This window comes from Vicia villosa, unplaced genomic scaffold (assembly GCF_029867415.1).
Source record: "Vicia villosa cultivar HV-30 ecotype Madison, WI unplaced genomic scaffold, Vvil1.0 ctg.002290F_1_1, whole genome shotgun sequence".
NCBI classification, from domain to species: Eukaryota; Viridiplantae; Streptophyta; class Magnoliopsida; order Fabales; family Fabaceae; genus Vicia; species Vicia villosa.
In genome coordinates, this window is record NW_026705885.1 from 71,067 (window position 1) to 88,415 (window position 17,349).

The 17,349-nt window shown below is 32.3% G+C and overlaps 3 protein-coding genes across 4 annotated transcripts; 1 reads left to right on the forward strand and 2 right to left on the reverse strand.

The window, feature by feature from the left end:
• Positions 1–6,536: 6,536 nt before the first annotated feature.
• LOC131638352 (non-functional NADPH-dependent codeinone reductase 2-like) lies at positions 6,537–8,271 on the forward strand. The gene is made up of 5 exons (XM_058908910.1): positions 6,537–6,705; positions 6,879–7,054; positions 7,187–7,430; positions 7,542–7,721; positions 7,907–8,271. The coding sequence occupies exons 1-5, from the start codon at positions 6,583–6,585 to the stop codon at positions 8,132–8,134; spliced, it is 951 nt and encodes a 316-aa protein (XP_058764893.1). The 5' UTR covers positions 6,537–6,582; the 3' UTR covers positions 8,135–8,271.
• A 135-nt stretch (positions 8,272–8,406) lies between these two features.
• LOC131638350 (uncharacterized) lies at positions 8,407–12,922 on the reverse strand. 2 transcript variants are annotated; one of them, XM_058908909.1, is made up of 15 exons: positions 12,556–12,922; positions 12,314–12,397; positions 11,641–11,714; positions 11,491–11,524; positions 11,104–11,162; positions 10,846–10,960; positions 10,462–10,499; positions 10,209–10,306; positions 9,981–10,036; positions 9,558–9,837; positions 9,318–9,430; positions 9,145–9,201; positions 8,983–9,048; positions 8,827–8,901; positions 8,407–8,735 (listed from the first exon to the last, which is right to left on the reverse strand). In XM_058908909.1, the coding sequence occupies exons 1-15, from the start codon at positions 12,703–12,705 to the stop codon at positions 8,679–8,681; spliced, it is 1,356 nt and encodes a 451-aa protein (XP_058764892.1). In that variant the 5' UTR covers positions 12,706–12,922; the 3' UTR covers positions 8,407–8,678. The 2 variants fall into 2 exon arrangements, with proteins under 2 accessions (XP_058764892.1, XP_058764891.1); XM_058908908.1 differs by having other exon boundaries at positions 9,318–9,442; positions 12,556–12,921.
• A 3,408-nt stretch (positions 12,923–16,330) lies between these two features.
• LOC131638354 (protein FAR1-RELATED SEQUENCE 5-like) lies at positions 16,331–16,944 on the reverse strand. Its single transcript, XM_058908913.1, has 2 exons — positions 16,475–16,944; positions 16,331–16,394 (listed from the first exon to the last, which is right to left on the reverse strand). The coding sequence occupies exons 1-2, from the start codon at positions 16,942–16,944 to the stop codon at positions 16,331–16,333; spliced, it is 534 nt and encodes a 177-aa protein (XP_058764896.1).
• Positions 16,945–17,349: the final 405 nt, after the last annotated feature.

Below are 17,349 nucleotides of genomic sequence, written 5' to 3' on the forward strand. Positions count from 1 at the left end.
TTAACGATTTTGACTCTTTATATTTTATCTTTTTTAAAATTATTTTTCGTGTCCTTTTATTTTTATTTTTTAAAATTTTACCCATTCTTTTTTTATTTTTTAACGTAACATAACACTCAAGTCTCATTTTCAATTTCATTTCTGTAATTAAATATTTAAAATGTCAAAAAATACATAAAAATAACTAAAAGGCTGATAAATTTTCTCCCCAAGTGTAAATACATATTTCTTTTGTGTTTTTTAATTTTTATTTTTATTTTTATTACAAAAAAGACACATTAGCAATTGGAATTAGAGGTCACGTCAATAAATATTGTCTTCTCAACTTAAATTTTACGAGAAAAACTATTAATTTACAATGGAAAATATAAAGGTTAAGTTTTGTAAGTCATTTCAATTGATATGTTTAAAGTAACAATATCTTCCTTATGTTAAATTTTAATAATTAGATTAATAAAGATTTTTTCTTTACCCACCTTCCTATGGGGGTCACCCCCAGCGAAAACTCCATTTTACCCTGCTTTGAAAATGTATTTTCAAAATATTTTTTTTTCTAAATTTTTCCAGGCTTCGAAAGTGCATTTCCGAAAAAATCCCAAAAATTGAGATTTTGACTATTTCGGAGATGCATCTCCGAAACAACAAAAAAATCTAAAAAAATCCCAAAAATTAATTTTAGGATATTAATTAATTCACATATCATAAATTTGATATAATTTATGAGTAATGAATAATAATAATTATATATTTTGATATAATTTATGAGTTATGAATAATAGCTATTATATATTTCTATCCTGATTCATATTTTAAAATTTAAAATAATTTTAATTAAAAAAATTAAAATAATTTCACTTATAAAATAGGTTATAATTTTTTATTTATATATTTATAATAATTGTTATATATTTATAAAAAAAATGAGTGTTTTAATTTATATATTTATATTTGTCAAAAAAAAATTATATATTTATATAATAATTATAATAATTATTATATATTTATAAAAATTATTATATATTTATATATTTATATAATAATTATTATATATTAATTATAAATATATTTATATATTTATATAATAATTATAAAAATTAAAAAAATGAGTGTTTTAATTTATAATAATTATTATATATTTATATATTTATATATTAATTATTATATATTTATATATTATATATTTATATAAGTTAAAAATTATTTTTAACTTTAAAATTGTTTAAGAAATTTTGATTCACCTTGATTTTATAGATTAACCTTCATTTTATTGATTCACCTTGATTTTATACCTATTAATTGTATTGATTCACCTTGATTTTAATTTTTTAATAATTATTGAATTCTTTCGGAAGTGTATATCCGAAACATTCCAAGACCAATTTGGTCTTGGAATATTTCGGATATGCATCTCCGAAGACACCCCCTCCAAAAAAAAAGGTGTTTTCGGAAATGCATCTCCGAAAACCTAAAAAAGGGGTGTTTTCGGAAATGCATCTCTGAAAACACTTTTTTTTTCGTGTTTTCGGAAGTGCATTTCCGAAATAAGACAAATTTTGAAAAAAAAAAAAGCGTTTCGGAAATGCATTTCCGAAGTGAGGGTATTTTGGGTTTTTCACCGGAGGTAATCTAGAAAAGAGGGAGGTAGGGAAAGAAATTTCCTTAATAAATCAAAAAATACCGTTAGAGCATCCACATCCATCGTATCCATTAGAGTTTTTTAAATGAGACCACTCAATTTTTTATATTATATTACACCTTCACATTTTTAAATAACTCAATTACATTTTTCAAATATTCATACACCTCGTAAAAAAACTCTAAAATAGGCCCCACAATATATCCACATTTACAACTCATCAACTACATTCTTACCATTTTCATTAATTTATAATTAGTTGGCCCACTAAAACAAGTGTAGAAACATTCTCAAATGTGAGAACGCTTGCAAATGTAAAAACGAGAATTTTGAGCAATTATCCATTTGTTTTGACAGCCAAGTATCGAATGTTGTGTAGAAACGTTTGTAAAACAGGCGATAATCATGCTCTTAAAAGAGCTAAAAAAAGGGATTAAATACCACAAACTCGATATTTGAAAGTTTAAAACTATCAATATATCTTTTATAAAAATGAGCTAAATTGAATATAAAAATTTAAGGGGATTACTTATTGCATCTGTAGTAGTGCTCGTGCATTCTTGTGAAAAATAAAAAATGCTCCTAAAATACGGAGATGTATTTTTGGATGCACCAAAACTCCATGCCCCAACACTTTGTAAGTGAGTCGCCATTTTTTTTTTATAAATTAGTACAGAGATGTATCTTTGTAAAATTTACGGAGGTATACCTCCGAATGCATTTTGAGTGATATTATTGCACCATACCTTCCCCTTTCCTCATTTCCAATAGAACTTCCTCTAAACCAAAAAAAAAAAGTTGTGCATGATAACTCTCAAGTCCACCATTTTTCAACCTTGCTCATACTTTCTACTGCATTGCGCCTAATCAAAGAGCTTTAACAATCATTATCCAAGTCCATTTAATTCAAGAGCTTCCACTTCTCACATTTGGTAAAGAAAATCATTTCCCTCCTTTTTTTAATTGTGATGCATGCATTACTAATAGGTTATTTAAGGTACATTAGGTTGTAATTACACTCATAATACATAGTTTATTAAGGCATGCAATGACATTTAGAGCATAGGGTATGAGGAATTTATGTGTTTTCTACACTTAATGTGTTTCATGAAAACACAAAAGTGCACTTTCGTGTTTTGTCTGAATTTGATTTTTCTAAAATACAGAAGTGAACTTATGTATTTTGTCTTCATTGTTTGATTTTACATATATGTCATCTAGGTTTGATTTTGTCTGCTTTATCTGCTTTGTCTAGTTTAATTATAGGTAAAATGGATGACAACCAAGATCGATTGAGGCACGGTTGAGTGTCCCCAACATGCATATGTTCGCAGGAAGATAGCTAGACCTTCGCGACCACCAGTTGGTGCTAGTTCATATGATGCAGAAGCCCTCTTCTAGAGTTTCCGTGTCTCTGGCTTCGTCTTCCCTGAGGAAATTGTTACATATTAGTGCCCCCTGAATCCTCACTAATCCATGTAGATGCACATGTTGTTGATGGTGTCGTTCATGATGTTTTTCCTGGGGTTTTTGGAGAAGGCCCTATGACATTTCACTAATGCCTCTGTATGCAAACCATGCTTCTAGGCATGTGTGGGATGAATAGGTAAAATAAATCTGTATTTATTCTTTGAAACATATGTGTTATAATATTTGAAATTTCTGACGATGGTGTATTTTTTTGCAATACTATGATGCTTTAAAATGAATCCACCATGGTAGAAAGATTGTGTAGTTGCAACAGGCTGAGGAGCAATGGTTTTTTAATGTCATGTAGCAATACTTGGGAGCTAATATAGATGATGCCCAAAACGAGATAGATGACACCACAGGATGTCATGCTAGATTTTCATTTCTATATAATTTGTATATCGACCACATGGTCGCGGTAGTGGAGGTCGATGGTGATGTTGCACATATTTTGTATCATAGAGCATGTGCATCGAGGTCTTACATCGTGTATTTGGTTGGCACGTCCATAGTTGTATACAAAAGTTCTTATTATGTCGATGTGGTTTGTCTTAGATATTTCAATATCTTTGACCAGATTCATGAGTATAACTAAGGGCGCTTGTTTGGTTTACCCGTACTTAAATTTAGGTAAAGTTTGTCTTTAGAAGACCAGACAGATGACAACAAGCTACACGTTGTTTACGGTAAATTTACTGTTACTAATATTTCATAACACTTGTACCACACTGTTACTAACATTCCATAAGAACCATTTTTTAAGCATGGATCCTCTCTTACTTTCCCTGCATCTCCGGCTGATCATATGGCAAGGACTACTCTGAGGACTTTCCATGTTCTTACGCATTTATCCCACTCAAAGGGAATCAGGAGATCAAACCGTTTTTAGTGTTTCTTGACTACACTATAGAAAAAGATATGTGTTACAAAATGTACGACAATCACCGTCAGACACGTCCTTTGGATAACATAGCTTTCTACTATGAATGGTTGGCTTATGGGTCAAGCCCGATTTATCCACATCTTCTTGAGAAAGTCATGCGCCAGATTGAGTTTCAACTGTGCATTCCAAGAGAACCTCCATGTATGTTCCTCTTGGTGTCGTCTGCAAATATGTTGACGCGATATTTGATGATTTATATAATCATTTGGCACTAGAGGAAGCATGAATGGTGCCAACTATTTAGTTGTGGAGTATTATATTACAATACATTTATTGGTATTTCAAAGTGTCACATCCTTACATGACATCGGACGCTCACGGAGATCCTCCTAGGCTAGCTCATTAAGAGATATTATAAGAGGAGCATACTATGTTAGATCCTGTCGTTGATGTGTTACCCACATGTCGTCGTATTATGGACGAGCGGGTGTAGAGATAGGAGATTTCTCATAAGGCACTCTAGTGAGGGCTACTATAGAAGTCATTTTATCTGAAGCACATAATGCCTTGAATTACATGAGGCAGAGGAGGAACAGGGGGTTAGATATGCCCAATAGTTTGCTTTTACTTTTATTTTGATAATATTTTTATTATGGTTTGTAATTTGTCAAGAATTATATTTGATTATGAATTCTGAATTGATTCTAATATAAGGAATTTTAATTGAATTACATTAGTGTATAGTTTAATTGATAACAAATTTATTATGATAATATACTTATTATAAATGGTCTATAATATAAGATTTCTTTGAAAATATGAAATCTTACTGCATTAGGGTTATTACAAAAGTATACTTTCATAAATTTTACGGAGATGCATCTCGCACTAATTTATGGTAAAATGAGGGTGGGTGACTCACTTACAAATGGACATGGTATATATAGGGTGTATACGAAAATATACTTCTGAATTTGAAAAGGACAATTTTAAATTTTAAAATGGCAGCTCTTCACCATTTAGTGGAAAGAGAAACCTCAAATCTAATATAATATCATAATCTATATCAATGAGTCCAAGAATCAAATTTAATATTAGTAAACATAATGATCTATTAACCCATGAATCAAATTCAATATTATTAAATATAATGAAGTGTATTAAAAAAACTCAAATCTAACACATTAAATAGATTTAAAAAGTGAGTATATAAAAAAAATGAAAATTGACCACCTTATTAGGGGTGTCAAATGGCGGCATGTTTGACCCATTTAGGTCTGTCCCGTAAAAGGCTGTAAAGAAATGAGACCAACATAATTGAAGGAATATGCATAAAATTTTGGTTAGTCCTGCAAAAAAAAAAATAGGGTGGAACAGGCCTGCGGACATTGTACTTTTTAAGCTTAAAATGCTAAAATTTGTGTTAATGTTCGCGTCCACAAAACCTGCAAAAAAAGAACAGGGCATGGCGATACATTAGAGGGCGCGGACCTAAAAACTTAGTCTGCCCATAAAAGTAAGCAAAATAGACATGCCTGACAAGTCGGTCTCGATTTGCCACCCGTGCACCTTACTAATCAGTTTTTGTAAGATAAAGTGCATATTGATTAGGGGTGCTCAAATTCAAACCATCAAAATAAAAACCACAAAGCGGTCTAAAAATTCCAAAATCGTAAACAATCAAATATAATTGAATGTGTTTGAATTCTCTTTTACAAAACCCATTTTTATCAGATTAAATTTTAAATTGGTTTTTCAAAACCAAACCAAACTGAATGCATTTAATTTAATACTTATTTATTTTTTATTAGTATAATATATTGTATTAATTTATTAACTATTAATATTAAATTTATTTTAGTAGTATTTATTTTTATTTATTTATTTATTTTTAAAATTTTATTTGTTTTAAACATAATCGATCAATTTTTATTATTTATTTATTTTTAATATTTTATTTGTTTAAAACATAATCGATCAATTTTTTTTATAATTTAATATTTAATAATATATCTATAATATTAATATTAACAAAAAAAATTATAGTTTATAATTCAAATATCTAGAAACTCACTTAAATTAAATGTTATAAAATTGAATCATATCGGATTGAATTTTTTTTTTTTGACTAATCTTCTAAAATTGAAGCAAAGCGTGAATAATTTAATATTTGAATTAAATAAATTTTCCCCTCAAATCAAAACTGGTTTAAACAGCCCTACGAAGTATTGATACTATTCTTTTGGATGATGAGTTGTGGCATTTCTTTTTTCATTTTCTGTTGGACTAAGAATTGGTGTATTTCTATTAAAATCCCTAGAGACATGGAAGATCTCATGCTTTGATTTGCTTACCTCAATAATTGATTTTTAATTCTCCCAAGTCAGTTATCTTTCACAATCAAATACAATATATTAGTTAGACATTATTAATTCAAACAAAATCATAAAAAAACTAACTAGTACGTTGACTTTATAAGATCTATATATAGCCAAAGTTTAAACACATTTTAGCATTCCAAACCAAAACTAGAAAAATAAAAGTCTCAAGAAATTTAACATCACTTGTTGAACATAAAAGGATCAAATTTACAATGAGGTGCAATCATCATGTTCGTTTGAATTGTGGCATTACAATGCCTCTCATTGGATTTGGCACTTATTCATACCCAAATGATCACAAGACAACACAAATTGCTGTCCACAATGCCCTTGAGGTACTTTCCCTAATTGCATATTTAGAAAATTGTGAATCTTGAATGTTAAGCAACACGATTCGGTGGGTCATTGCTGCAGCACGTTTAAGGCCTTTTTCACTATGATCATGTGACGGCGTGTTTTTCCTAATTATAGGAAGTTTGCATGTTAATTTCCATTATTATGTATGCAGCTGGGTTATAGGCATTTTGATACAGCAAAAATATATGGTTCTGAGCCAGCATTGGGCAAAGCCTTAAATAAGGCAATTTATATGGGACAAGTAGAGAGGGAAGAGATTTTCTTGACATCCAAATTGTGGGGGAGTGATCACCATGATCCCGTTTCTGCATTGAAGCGAACTCTAAAGTAAGTAATTTATCCAGTATCAACGCGCATTTTAGATAACTGACATCATTTTTAGAAAACTGTTACTTTTTGTGACATAGTCGCGAAAAAACGAGTATTGATTTTTTTTTTTTTACTTGAATTGGAAAACAGGAACCTGGACATGGAATATCTGGATATGTATCTAGTGCACTGGCCAGTGAAGTTAAAACCATGGGTTAACTACCCTGTTCCTAATGAAGATGACTTTGAAAATTTGGATCTTGAAACAACATGGGCAGGGATGGAAAAATGTCTTGAAATGGGACTTTGTAGGAGTATTGGAGTTAGTAATTTCTCTAGTAGCAAGATTGAATGGCTCTTAGATTTTGCTAATACACCCCCAGCAGTTAACCAGGTAACAAATTCACCATCTTCATGGAATGGAATCTCTTATTCCAATCACATTTTTTTCGTTTACGTGACTCAAAAAATTAATCAACAAATTATTATTTTGGTGTTTACATAGGTGGAAATGCATCCAATGTGGAGGCAGAGAAAGTTAAGAAAGACATGTGGAAAGCATAACATCCACGTAAGTGCATATTCACCACTTGGTGGACCAGGGAATGCATGGGGATCTCCAGCTGTTGTTAATCATCCAATTATACATTCAATTGCCTTCAAACACAATGCAACTCCACCACAGGTATAAGAGTTATTTAAGAGTTTTTATAATCGATTCATAACCTTTCTGTTTCGGAATCATTTAAGAGTTGTTAAATTTGGCTATTGATTTTGAAGGTTGCATTGAAATTAATATGTTAAATTTGGCTATTGATTTTGAAGGTTGCATTGAAATTAATATGTTAAATTTGGCTATTGATTTTGAAGGTTGCATTGAAATGGGGACTATTAAAGGGGTCAAGTGTGATTGTGAAAAGCTTCAATGATGAAAGAATGGAAGAAAATATAGGATCATATGATCTAAATTTGGATGATGAAGATATGTTAGAGATTGAGAAAATGGAAGAAATGAAGATAATGAGAGGTGAATTTCATGTCAATGAAACCACAAGTCCCTACAAAACAATTCAAGAACTTTGGGATGATGAAATTTGAAGCTAAAATAAACAATGTTGTAACTCATTCACTCCATAAATGGAAAAGAATAAAAATCAAAGAAAATTCTCTCAACTCAAAATGTTCTTGTTTATTTCTATCAACAACATTATTTGAGTCTTTTTAAGCCAACTCAGTTGGTAACTATATATAAACATACAATTGCAGAGACGCAGGTTCGAATCAACAACATCCTAGTTATTCATCTTGGAGATGTGAGATTCCAGCCAGCCACTAGACTACTGGACCCAAAAAAACTTCAATTCTCATGATTGAGAATCAGAATGCTGAATATTTAAATTGATAACAAAAGAAGCACTTATTTTGTACAAGCATTAAATTAAACCTACCTTGCAAAACATGAACACTAGTTAGTTGATATACAAAGGCTAGAAAATGAAGAAGGAAAAGCTAATACAGATTAAACACATAATTAGTTCAGCTAAAAATGCTGATAAATAAGAGAATTCTGATTCTTCTTCCAATCCAAGCCTTTTGATTTGATGATAACTTATTCTTCAGCATGATAAAAACTATTTTGCATCTACTTGGGTTGGGTAGCATTTTCATGTGACCCTAGTGAAGTACCTTGCTCAATGCACTGAAAGAAATTAAATTCAATGTCATTCACAAGAACCTTTCAAAAGCATGTCGAAAAATATTAACATGTAATTAATTATATCGAATAGTACCTGAAGAAGATAACCGTGTAGCCAATCCAATGTTTGAGGAAATGTTGTTGCGGATACGTTGACTACAGTCAACCCCTGTGGCATCATACGGCGAAAAAATTTAGTATGATATCGAAAATTTCAAGAAATATGTAATGCGATATTTTTGTGACAAACCTGTGATGTGAAAGAGCATAGATAATCCTGTATGGTTTTCAAGTTGGCTATGAGTTTATCATGATCCTGTAAATCGAACAATAAAATTCAGAAAAACACATGATACTTGTTTATGTGGTTCGCCTCTGAACGGTTCTTTGTTAAGTTTGGAATTTATCGTACCTGGTCTGGGCACTTTTCGGTAAATGTACGAGATGAGATCCACTCTTCTAGTAATGCCTGCAAATAAGATAAGAGGAGTCTCACTAGATTAATTGACTTTGTTACAAGTAAACTATGGGAGCTGATAACAACACCTTTGTACTTATGATCGAATAAAAGACGGAGAGACAAACCTTATGATCAAATTCAGCCATCTTCAAAACAATAGGCACAATTATCGGTTTCGTGCCGGACTTCTCCTTACTAATAGTTATTTTTTCGATCTCCAGTTCTTTAGGAGAAGCATCTGCACGACAAACTAATTTTCCGCCAAAACATTAATTTGAAATTAGCAGATAGCATTGCGGGAAAATAGCAAAAGCTGGGTAGCAGTTGATATAAAGAGCCAAGCTGCATAGAGAACGGCGGCTAACCTTTATGCTCAAGGATGCTTCTAGTTAGGCCCGAGGGTGATGTGGTGGAACTTGATGCGGCATCCACCAGGTCATCATTTACTCCCTCGTTGGAGCTCAAAATCTTGGAATCACTATTCGTCTCATCGCCACTAGGGACATTAATACTTCCCGTGTTTGTTGAAGTATTATCATCCAATTCTGCAGACAACGGATTTATTTCTTTATTTCCTGCATTTGCAGCGCTAGGTGACTTGTTCTCGTCTTCCACTAAATAAATGCTAGGATCCAAATGTATTCCCTGTCATTATGAAAGAAAACAGAAAAAAGATGGAAAAATTGTAGGTGTGCTCATCAACTTATTCATGGTTGGTAAGAAACAAACGAATCAAAATACAGATTTACACGACAAAACGCTGAAAGGAAATACATGTCCATACATACCTCAATTATAATCGGTTTACCATCTTTCATTGCCTTTTTCAAGTCACCGCCCAAACCTAGAAATCAAATGAAAAACTAATTTAACAGACGACACAACAAATAACTATAGAGAAAATAAAATATTCATAGAATTCTAGCAAAAAAAATGAATTATTAAATGATGATGATGATAGCGTAAAGCAATATATAACGTGATGGAGATCTCAAAGCTAGAAAAAACTTGAAAACCTTTACGAACCACCCGGCATTCTCTGCAAAACTCAGTTATTAACTCTTCTGATGAATTGAAGTCTCGGGCCCATACAGGAGTTGAAGCCAATGGCGCACTGTATCAGATACAAGAAAATAGTCAGTAGCGATCAAAGAGCTGAAATCATCAGGCTAAAAAGTTAATAAATACTTGTTTTGTCTTAACAGAACTTTCAATCGACGCGAAAATCTTAGTCGTCTGTGGGAAGAAATAAAGAAATTCAGGACATACTCTGTTGAAGTGCGCAACAATTCGTAAACCATATCTGTCTGTCAGAATCAAAAACAAAACGTCAAAACCATTTGCAAATACAAAACACTCCAAATAAAATATAGGGATAACTCTTATTAGATGCATGATAACTAGGAAATAACAGTTCAGTCTAGTTAGATACATCAAAATGAAATTTTTTTGTTTCCTAACAAAACTAGTCCTTACCTATGAAACAGTGACACGTTGGCACCGGTTATAGTTTAAAAAATGTAAGTAATTGAATATAACCACTTATGTTTGTGTCAGACACCGGATACACTTTCAAATTAATGTGTCGGTGCTACATAGGTCCTTACTTTATATGATGGGGAGATGCAAATATAATAGACATCAAATGCGTACCTGTAATACATTTGGCAAATTTAGCCGCTGCGCAAGCTGGGTGGCAATTGTAGACTTCCCGACACAAGCAGTTCCACAGACAAGGATTACCAGGGGAACTCTTTGATGGTGAAACCTGGATGAATGGTGAAAAAAGAAAAAGGAAATGAAGCCTAATCATGATTACTAAGAAAGATAACACCTTCAAAATGTCTATGCATGTAGGCGCATACATATATATCGGATAGTGGAATATGCATATCACAAATGAATTCAAACCTTGTCATCATCTTATAGCGGTTTATGTACTCTTCTCCATATCCTCGCCGTCCCATAAGCTGCACATACAATGCTCTATTAAAATGAATCAATAGATATATCATTATCAGCATTTAGACTCCCATGGTACTGATATTTCAATGATTTATCTGTATCGACCGACTATATTTTTTATTCTAAAACACGCATATTTCCTTGCAGGGAATAAAAGACAAGCGTGTGCAGATAAATGTTAACGATTTCAAAATCTGGAACATGGGATTCAAATACACACAATAAAAGCCAGCAGTGAAAGTTCATACAGAATTTGTTCAAGGTGTGTGACAAGGAAAAATGTTACGTTAGAGAAAGAGAGCGGCATCAAAAGGCAAGAAAACTTTGGTGTACCTTAAATAGGTTGGCTTCCAAATCAGACTGAGAGCTGCAGCAAGAAAGAGATTTTTTAACTAATTCGGTTAAAATCAAGGTTATGAAAGAAAATATGAAAATTCAACATTGCAAAAAGAGAAAGGGAATAGATAGGCAGTAGTAACATACACATCCAAAAGACTGTTGTCTATGAGCAACTTCTTCAGTTCGAGAGCAATTTTGATAGCTACATGGTTTGGAATCTGAAATAACACATAAGATTGAAACATTAAATCAAAATAAAATCTAAATAAATAATTTTAAAAGATCAAAGGAAATTTAGTGATATAAAAGGCAAGCATTGGCCACTTAGGATTCGGCGGCTCCGCTAAAGTAAGTAGTTAAGAAATTGAGAAAATCATTGATATTTTTATCGTGATTTGGTATGCATATACATACAATATCAACCATTGATTTGTTTATCAACAGATGGTGGTTCATGGTGGAGTGCCAAAATCCCACAATAACACCTATGTCGCGGCGTTGCCATCCTTCACATATTTTGGCCATGGTGGACAAGGTTTTTTAGAAAACGGTCCATTACCATGAAAACGGCCGCGACAAAATAGTATCACAAGGCGGCGATATATATACTGTTATTCGCCCTTTTTGTGATAAAGAACAAATTATAGTTAATTCATACCGCGACAACCGCATTTAGTGTCGCGACACATGTACTGACCGAAACCGTGAAAGCCTTATCGCGACCGCAACGCGACTATTATTTAAAATCAATACTTTCTGAAGTGAGTTGTTGACATTAGAGGAGTCATAGCATGAATGAACAACAGTTAACTTATACCTTGGTGACAGTTAACATTCTACTGAGCAAAAATCTGGAAAGAACATAGTAATGATCCGCATTATCACCCAACCACACCTTCACCTACAAACACAAACAAACCCCAAAAACCAAAATCAACGCAAAAACAACTAAAAAGACACAATTTTTAAACAAAAACCAAAAACATTATCCAAAATTAAACAAAACCCAGATTTGGAAAATGCATAATCATAACAAAAAAGTTAGAATTTTGATCATACCTTAACAAAATCATATTTGGAAGAAGCGTTACGAGAAGAGAATCTGACAGAGGGAAAGGACGGAAACTGTTTATCATCACTGTCTTCACCACTGACGGGGCTTGACACACCGATTGCTTTCCCTTTCTCTTTCTCCTTGTCCTTCTTCATCAATGATATATCAGTAAAAGTCCCTTTTTTTTTTCTCTCTTATGTTTTGGTTTCTCTTTGTGTGAATCTTTCTGTGTGATTTCACGTGCGGTTTTCTTGTGTTGCGAGTAAATAACAATATTGTTCAAACAATCAATCTAGTAACTAGATTTGGATTTAAAGAGATTACTTTTATGAAAAAATTTTGAACATGCCTTGGATTGAGAAAAAAAACCGAGTTTTTTTCAGAAAAATTAATTTATGAGGAGACGCAATTATGTTTAAATTGATGATTTAAAAATTAAAATTAGAGTGTAATGGTAGGGCAATGTGTCTAAATAATTATTATAAATTCATTCAATCAAAATATTTTAAAGTATCGTATAAGTATTTTAAAATGGAAAAAAGGGATATGTACTGACAGTATAAAATAAGAGAAATGCTAGCTTTACACTGCATGTTGACACTTACACCGTAGTTGTATACGGTTTTGCTTTTTTTTATCATATTTAATAATTATATTTTATTTTTTCTGACAAAAAAAATACATAATCATGTTGTTGTTTAAATGGTGTAACATTAGGTGTAAGTTTTGTGGTGTACAAATAGCAACTCTCATAAAATAATTTTACACTATCAACCAATGACGATCATGAATCAGGATAAGTCAGACTAAAAATTTTAAATACTTGTATGACATGACAAAATGTTATATTCTAATTTGATGATATTGTAAAACTTTTTTACATTGTTAGTGCATAACCATTAAACTCTATTAAAATTTACAGTCTAATTTGTTGGGATATATGATTGTCATTGATTGACAATGTATGGTCCTTTTCTCTTAAAATTAATTTACATTGTCATTGCAACATCTTTTTTCCTAAAACTATATCATTAATTGGATTCTATTTAGTTTTTTTTTTTATATAGGAGTGAAGAGAATTGATATCTGTATAAACAAAGTGCAATTTTCAAGAGTTAAGATGCTAGAAGTGACCCCTAAATTGGATTAGTTAGTCTAGTGGATCTATCACTCGTGAAAAAAAAAATGCAAATTTCAAGTTCCTTGGATAACATTGTGGATGATTATGGATTGATCTTAGATTCTTTTAACGATGCTTAGAATTTTGAAGTTGTGCAGGATTCTACATGTCACCCTGAGTTTTTAAAATCAAGATGCATTTTTGGTGGTGGCTCCAAATAGATGCTAATAGGTTATAGTGTAAATTTTATGAATGGTGTAAATACCCATTGGATTTTTTGTAATGTCGGTGTTTTAGTTTGATTTGGTGGGTCGGTTTTTTTTATTTGGGTTCGAGTACCCCTAGTACTCTGAAATTGAATATATTGTTACTTATCAAAAAAAAATATATGACAACCCCCTCCTTATAGTGTTTTGTAGTAAATACTCTTATTAAAATATCGTAATTTTTGAAAATCACATGTAAATATCGGAAATTTCAAAAAATTATCATAAATTTCAAAAAAATTACTCTGATTTATTGAAAAAATTTGTCTGTTACCGGAAATTAAAAATTTCCGATACCGGAAATTAAAATTTTTTGTGATAATATACCGGAATTTTTGAAATTTTCAGTAATTATCAAAACATCCCAAAAATTTCCAAATTTCCGGTATTTACTAAATAATTCTGGAAATTTCTAAATTTCTGGTATTAAACCAGAAAGTTGTATTTTCAATTTTTTATTGATTTTTCACGAATAATTGAATCGGTAAAATAGCTACCTGACTTAATATGTACATATAATAATTGTCATACATAAAAGAATATAAAACAAACTAGGATGACTTCCTAACTTCGTCTTTCCAGTGATTAATGTAGCCCACATATGCTGATTCCATGCTTTTGCATCATTAGTACAATTTTGTCTCCAATAGCCAGTGATTCTTATTGAGAATTTTGTCTCCACATCAGGTTTCAACTTTACTTGAACCCAATGATTCTTGTTGACAAATTCAACAACATTGATGTTATGTCTGCCCGTATACATAGGTGGAGTTAAGGCAAGAGTAAAAATGTGATGTTAAGTCTTTTGGAAAGGGAGATAAAAACCACATTCTATCTAGAAGCAATAGGGTAACATATACCAGGAATCGTCATTCATTTATCCCTACCCTGCACACCTAAGTGGTTTAATCGTAACGCATTCCTAATTATAGAAACCGTGTCATAGAACAGCTTTGAAAATAATTGATAGTGTTGATGAACTTGAGCATCTAACTGCATCTGAATCAAAGGCCATGACTCTTCGCCCCATCCAAGTAGAGCTGCAATAGCACGGAAACCACAATTTCCATCTTTACCAACATCAATAATGTCATCAATGTATGGATGTAAGAAATCAGGAAACTAGGACAAGTAAACATGTCTTGAAGATTCGGTGGACGGATGACTGCCCGCCGACATACTTGGCGGTTTAGTTGGCGTTGGTTTTATGCATGATCTCTTGATAGTCCGACTCTCTTGCGAGCCCTCGGCATACTCCCATTAGTTAGGATCACGATGCACGTCACTCTCTTGACTCTTTCTACTCCTCTTAACACCCTTATTTGGCTTGTACTTCACCAGCGGTGGACACAAAGAAGTTGTTGATGGATGTATTAGTTCCCGAACCTTTTCTTTAACACCCTCTGGCCTACAATATCAAATGAGCTAAAATATGTCTTCAACTCTTCACGCTCTGCTTCTTAATCCCACTTTGTACCACTCTCATCATGACTGACCTCATGCTCTACAATGTGCAATTTCTTCCAAAATTCACGAATCGAGTCTAAAGGAACATTTTTGCCTAGTATTTGGAAAGTGGCAAGTTGACACACATGATAATCCATGTGTTTTTCTAATGAAGAAACCACATCTTTCTTGGCTAGCCAACAAACTTCACTTGTTCTAGTTTCTTTCCAATGAGTTATATATAATGTTGAGACAAAACCGTGCAACCTGGAATAGAAATGATTGTTATACCGATGCTCAATATTGACAATACTTGTTTGCAACAACACTCTACTTGAACATAGCTGCAACTTTAACAAGGTGTTCACAACATCCCAACTTCAGCATAAATCTCCCTGGCTTGTAGTCAACATGTTTTTTAGTCTCTAATGAGAAGACTCCATCCTAAAAAACATAAATAGAAATATATGTTAACTTATGATTAGCTCTAGTTGTAATAATATGAAACTGTCATGTTTCGTGTACTTATTTGTTGTTGTGTTCCCTAAATAAGTTACTATGTTAGTTAAAGCAGCAACAAACCTTTCTTTATAAGGTGTTAACCATGTTTCATTCACATATTTAACAAATAAAGGAATATCAGCACAAACAGTCTCAAAACACTTGATGTGTTCAACAAACTCAGCTTCTTTATTTGAATACATAATGTTGTTCCATAGATCCATGACATGTTCTTGTCTTTCTGACTTGACATATTATTTACATTTCATGTTCATGCTTTTTTAAATATGAAACGAACACAACAAATATGTTTCATTTGGAAACACAGATTCCATGGCATTCATCAATGCAAGTTCTCGAATTGTCACCACAACCTTTGGTAGCAATTTTTCTGAAGAGAACAACTATTTGATCTTCTCTAGTACCCGTGTGAAATTCTCTTCCCTTTCATGTTCCAAATAGGCAAAGGCAACTGAAAATGTCAACAATCACAACTAGTGGTATCCGGTACCTGCACGATAAAGATACACATAATCAAACTCAACTCAACATCTACAACAGATATTAGGATGTGCGCTCAAAAACTCTTACCTATTTGTCTTGTAAGTGCAATTAAAAATCAACACCAAATGAAACATATTCAGCAACTTCACAGAATCAGGATATGTCCAAAAGATATCAGTTACAACATCTGACTTGTCCCTATTTCTAGTCCAACACATGTATTTCTCTTTATGAATAAGGCTTAACAACATCTGCATTTCTGCCAATGCACCTCTCTTGCTCGTTCTGTATGTAGCTCTAGTTGTATACACCTGAGTAACACTCGTGAGGTTTTTTTGATCTTTGTGTTTCAAAGCAGCAACTATGTATCTTGGAGCCATATTGTATTTCGTCATGTCATTCACAAAATTTCTTTCCTGATCTTTTAGACGACCCAATATGTCATGAACTTCCAAATCCTTGGATAGTTTATGATTGTGCATTCCGCATCTAACCATCACCTTCCAACTGATACCACTTGGAACACATCTCAAGCTAAAAGGACATTTAACTTTCATACTATAAGTGCCTTCAGAGGAATTAATGCTTTCGGAGGATTTATTCCTTCTTTTGTAATTTCCTCCTCTCTCACAACTCATAATCAATTTGTCCTTCCTCCCTAGTATTTCGTTAGTAACATCAAAATGAACAGTGACAACAATTTATCCTTCCTATATGGTATTCTGTTTATCAGTATCCTGTGCTCATGCTAAAACTTCACATCGGGATTTAAATACCTGTCAATTAAAACACATAAATATTAAACTATCACTTTAATAAATGCGAGAAAACAATTCAAAATTGCATTAGTTGAATATGAAGCATATGATATCTGTGGTGAAGAACTCTGTAAAATCTATACACGAATCCGTCGAAGAAGTTGTCGGCTCTGGATCACACAAGAAAAGAACAAGATCTGCAGA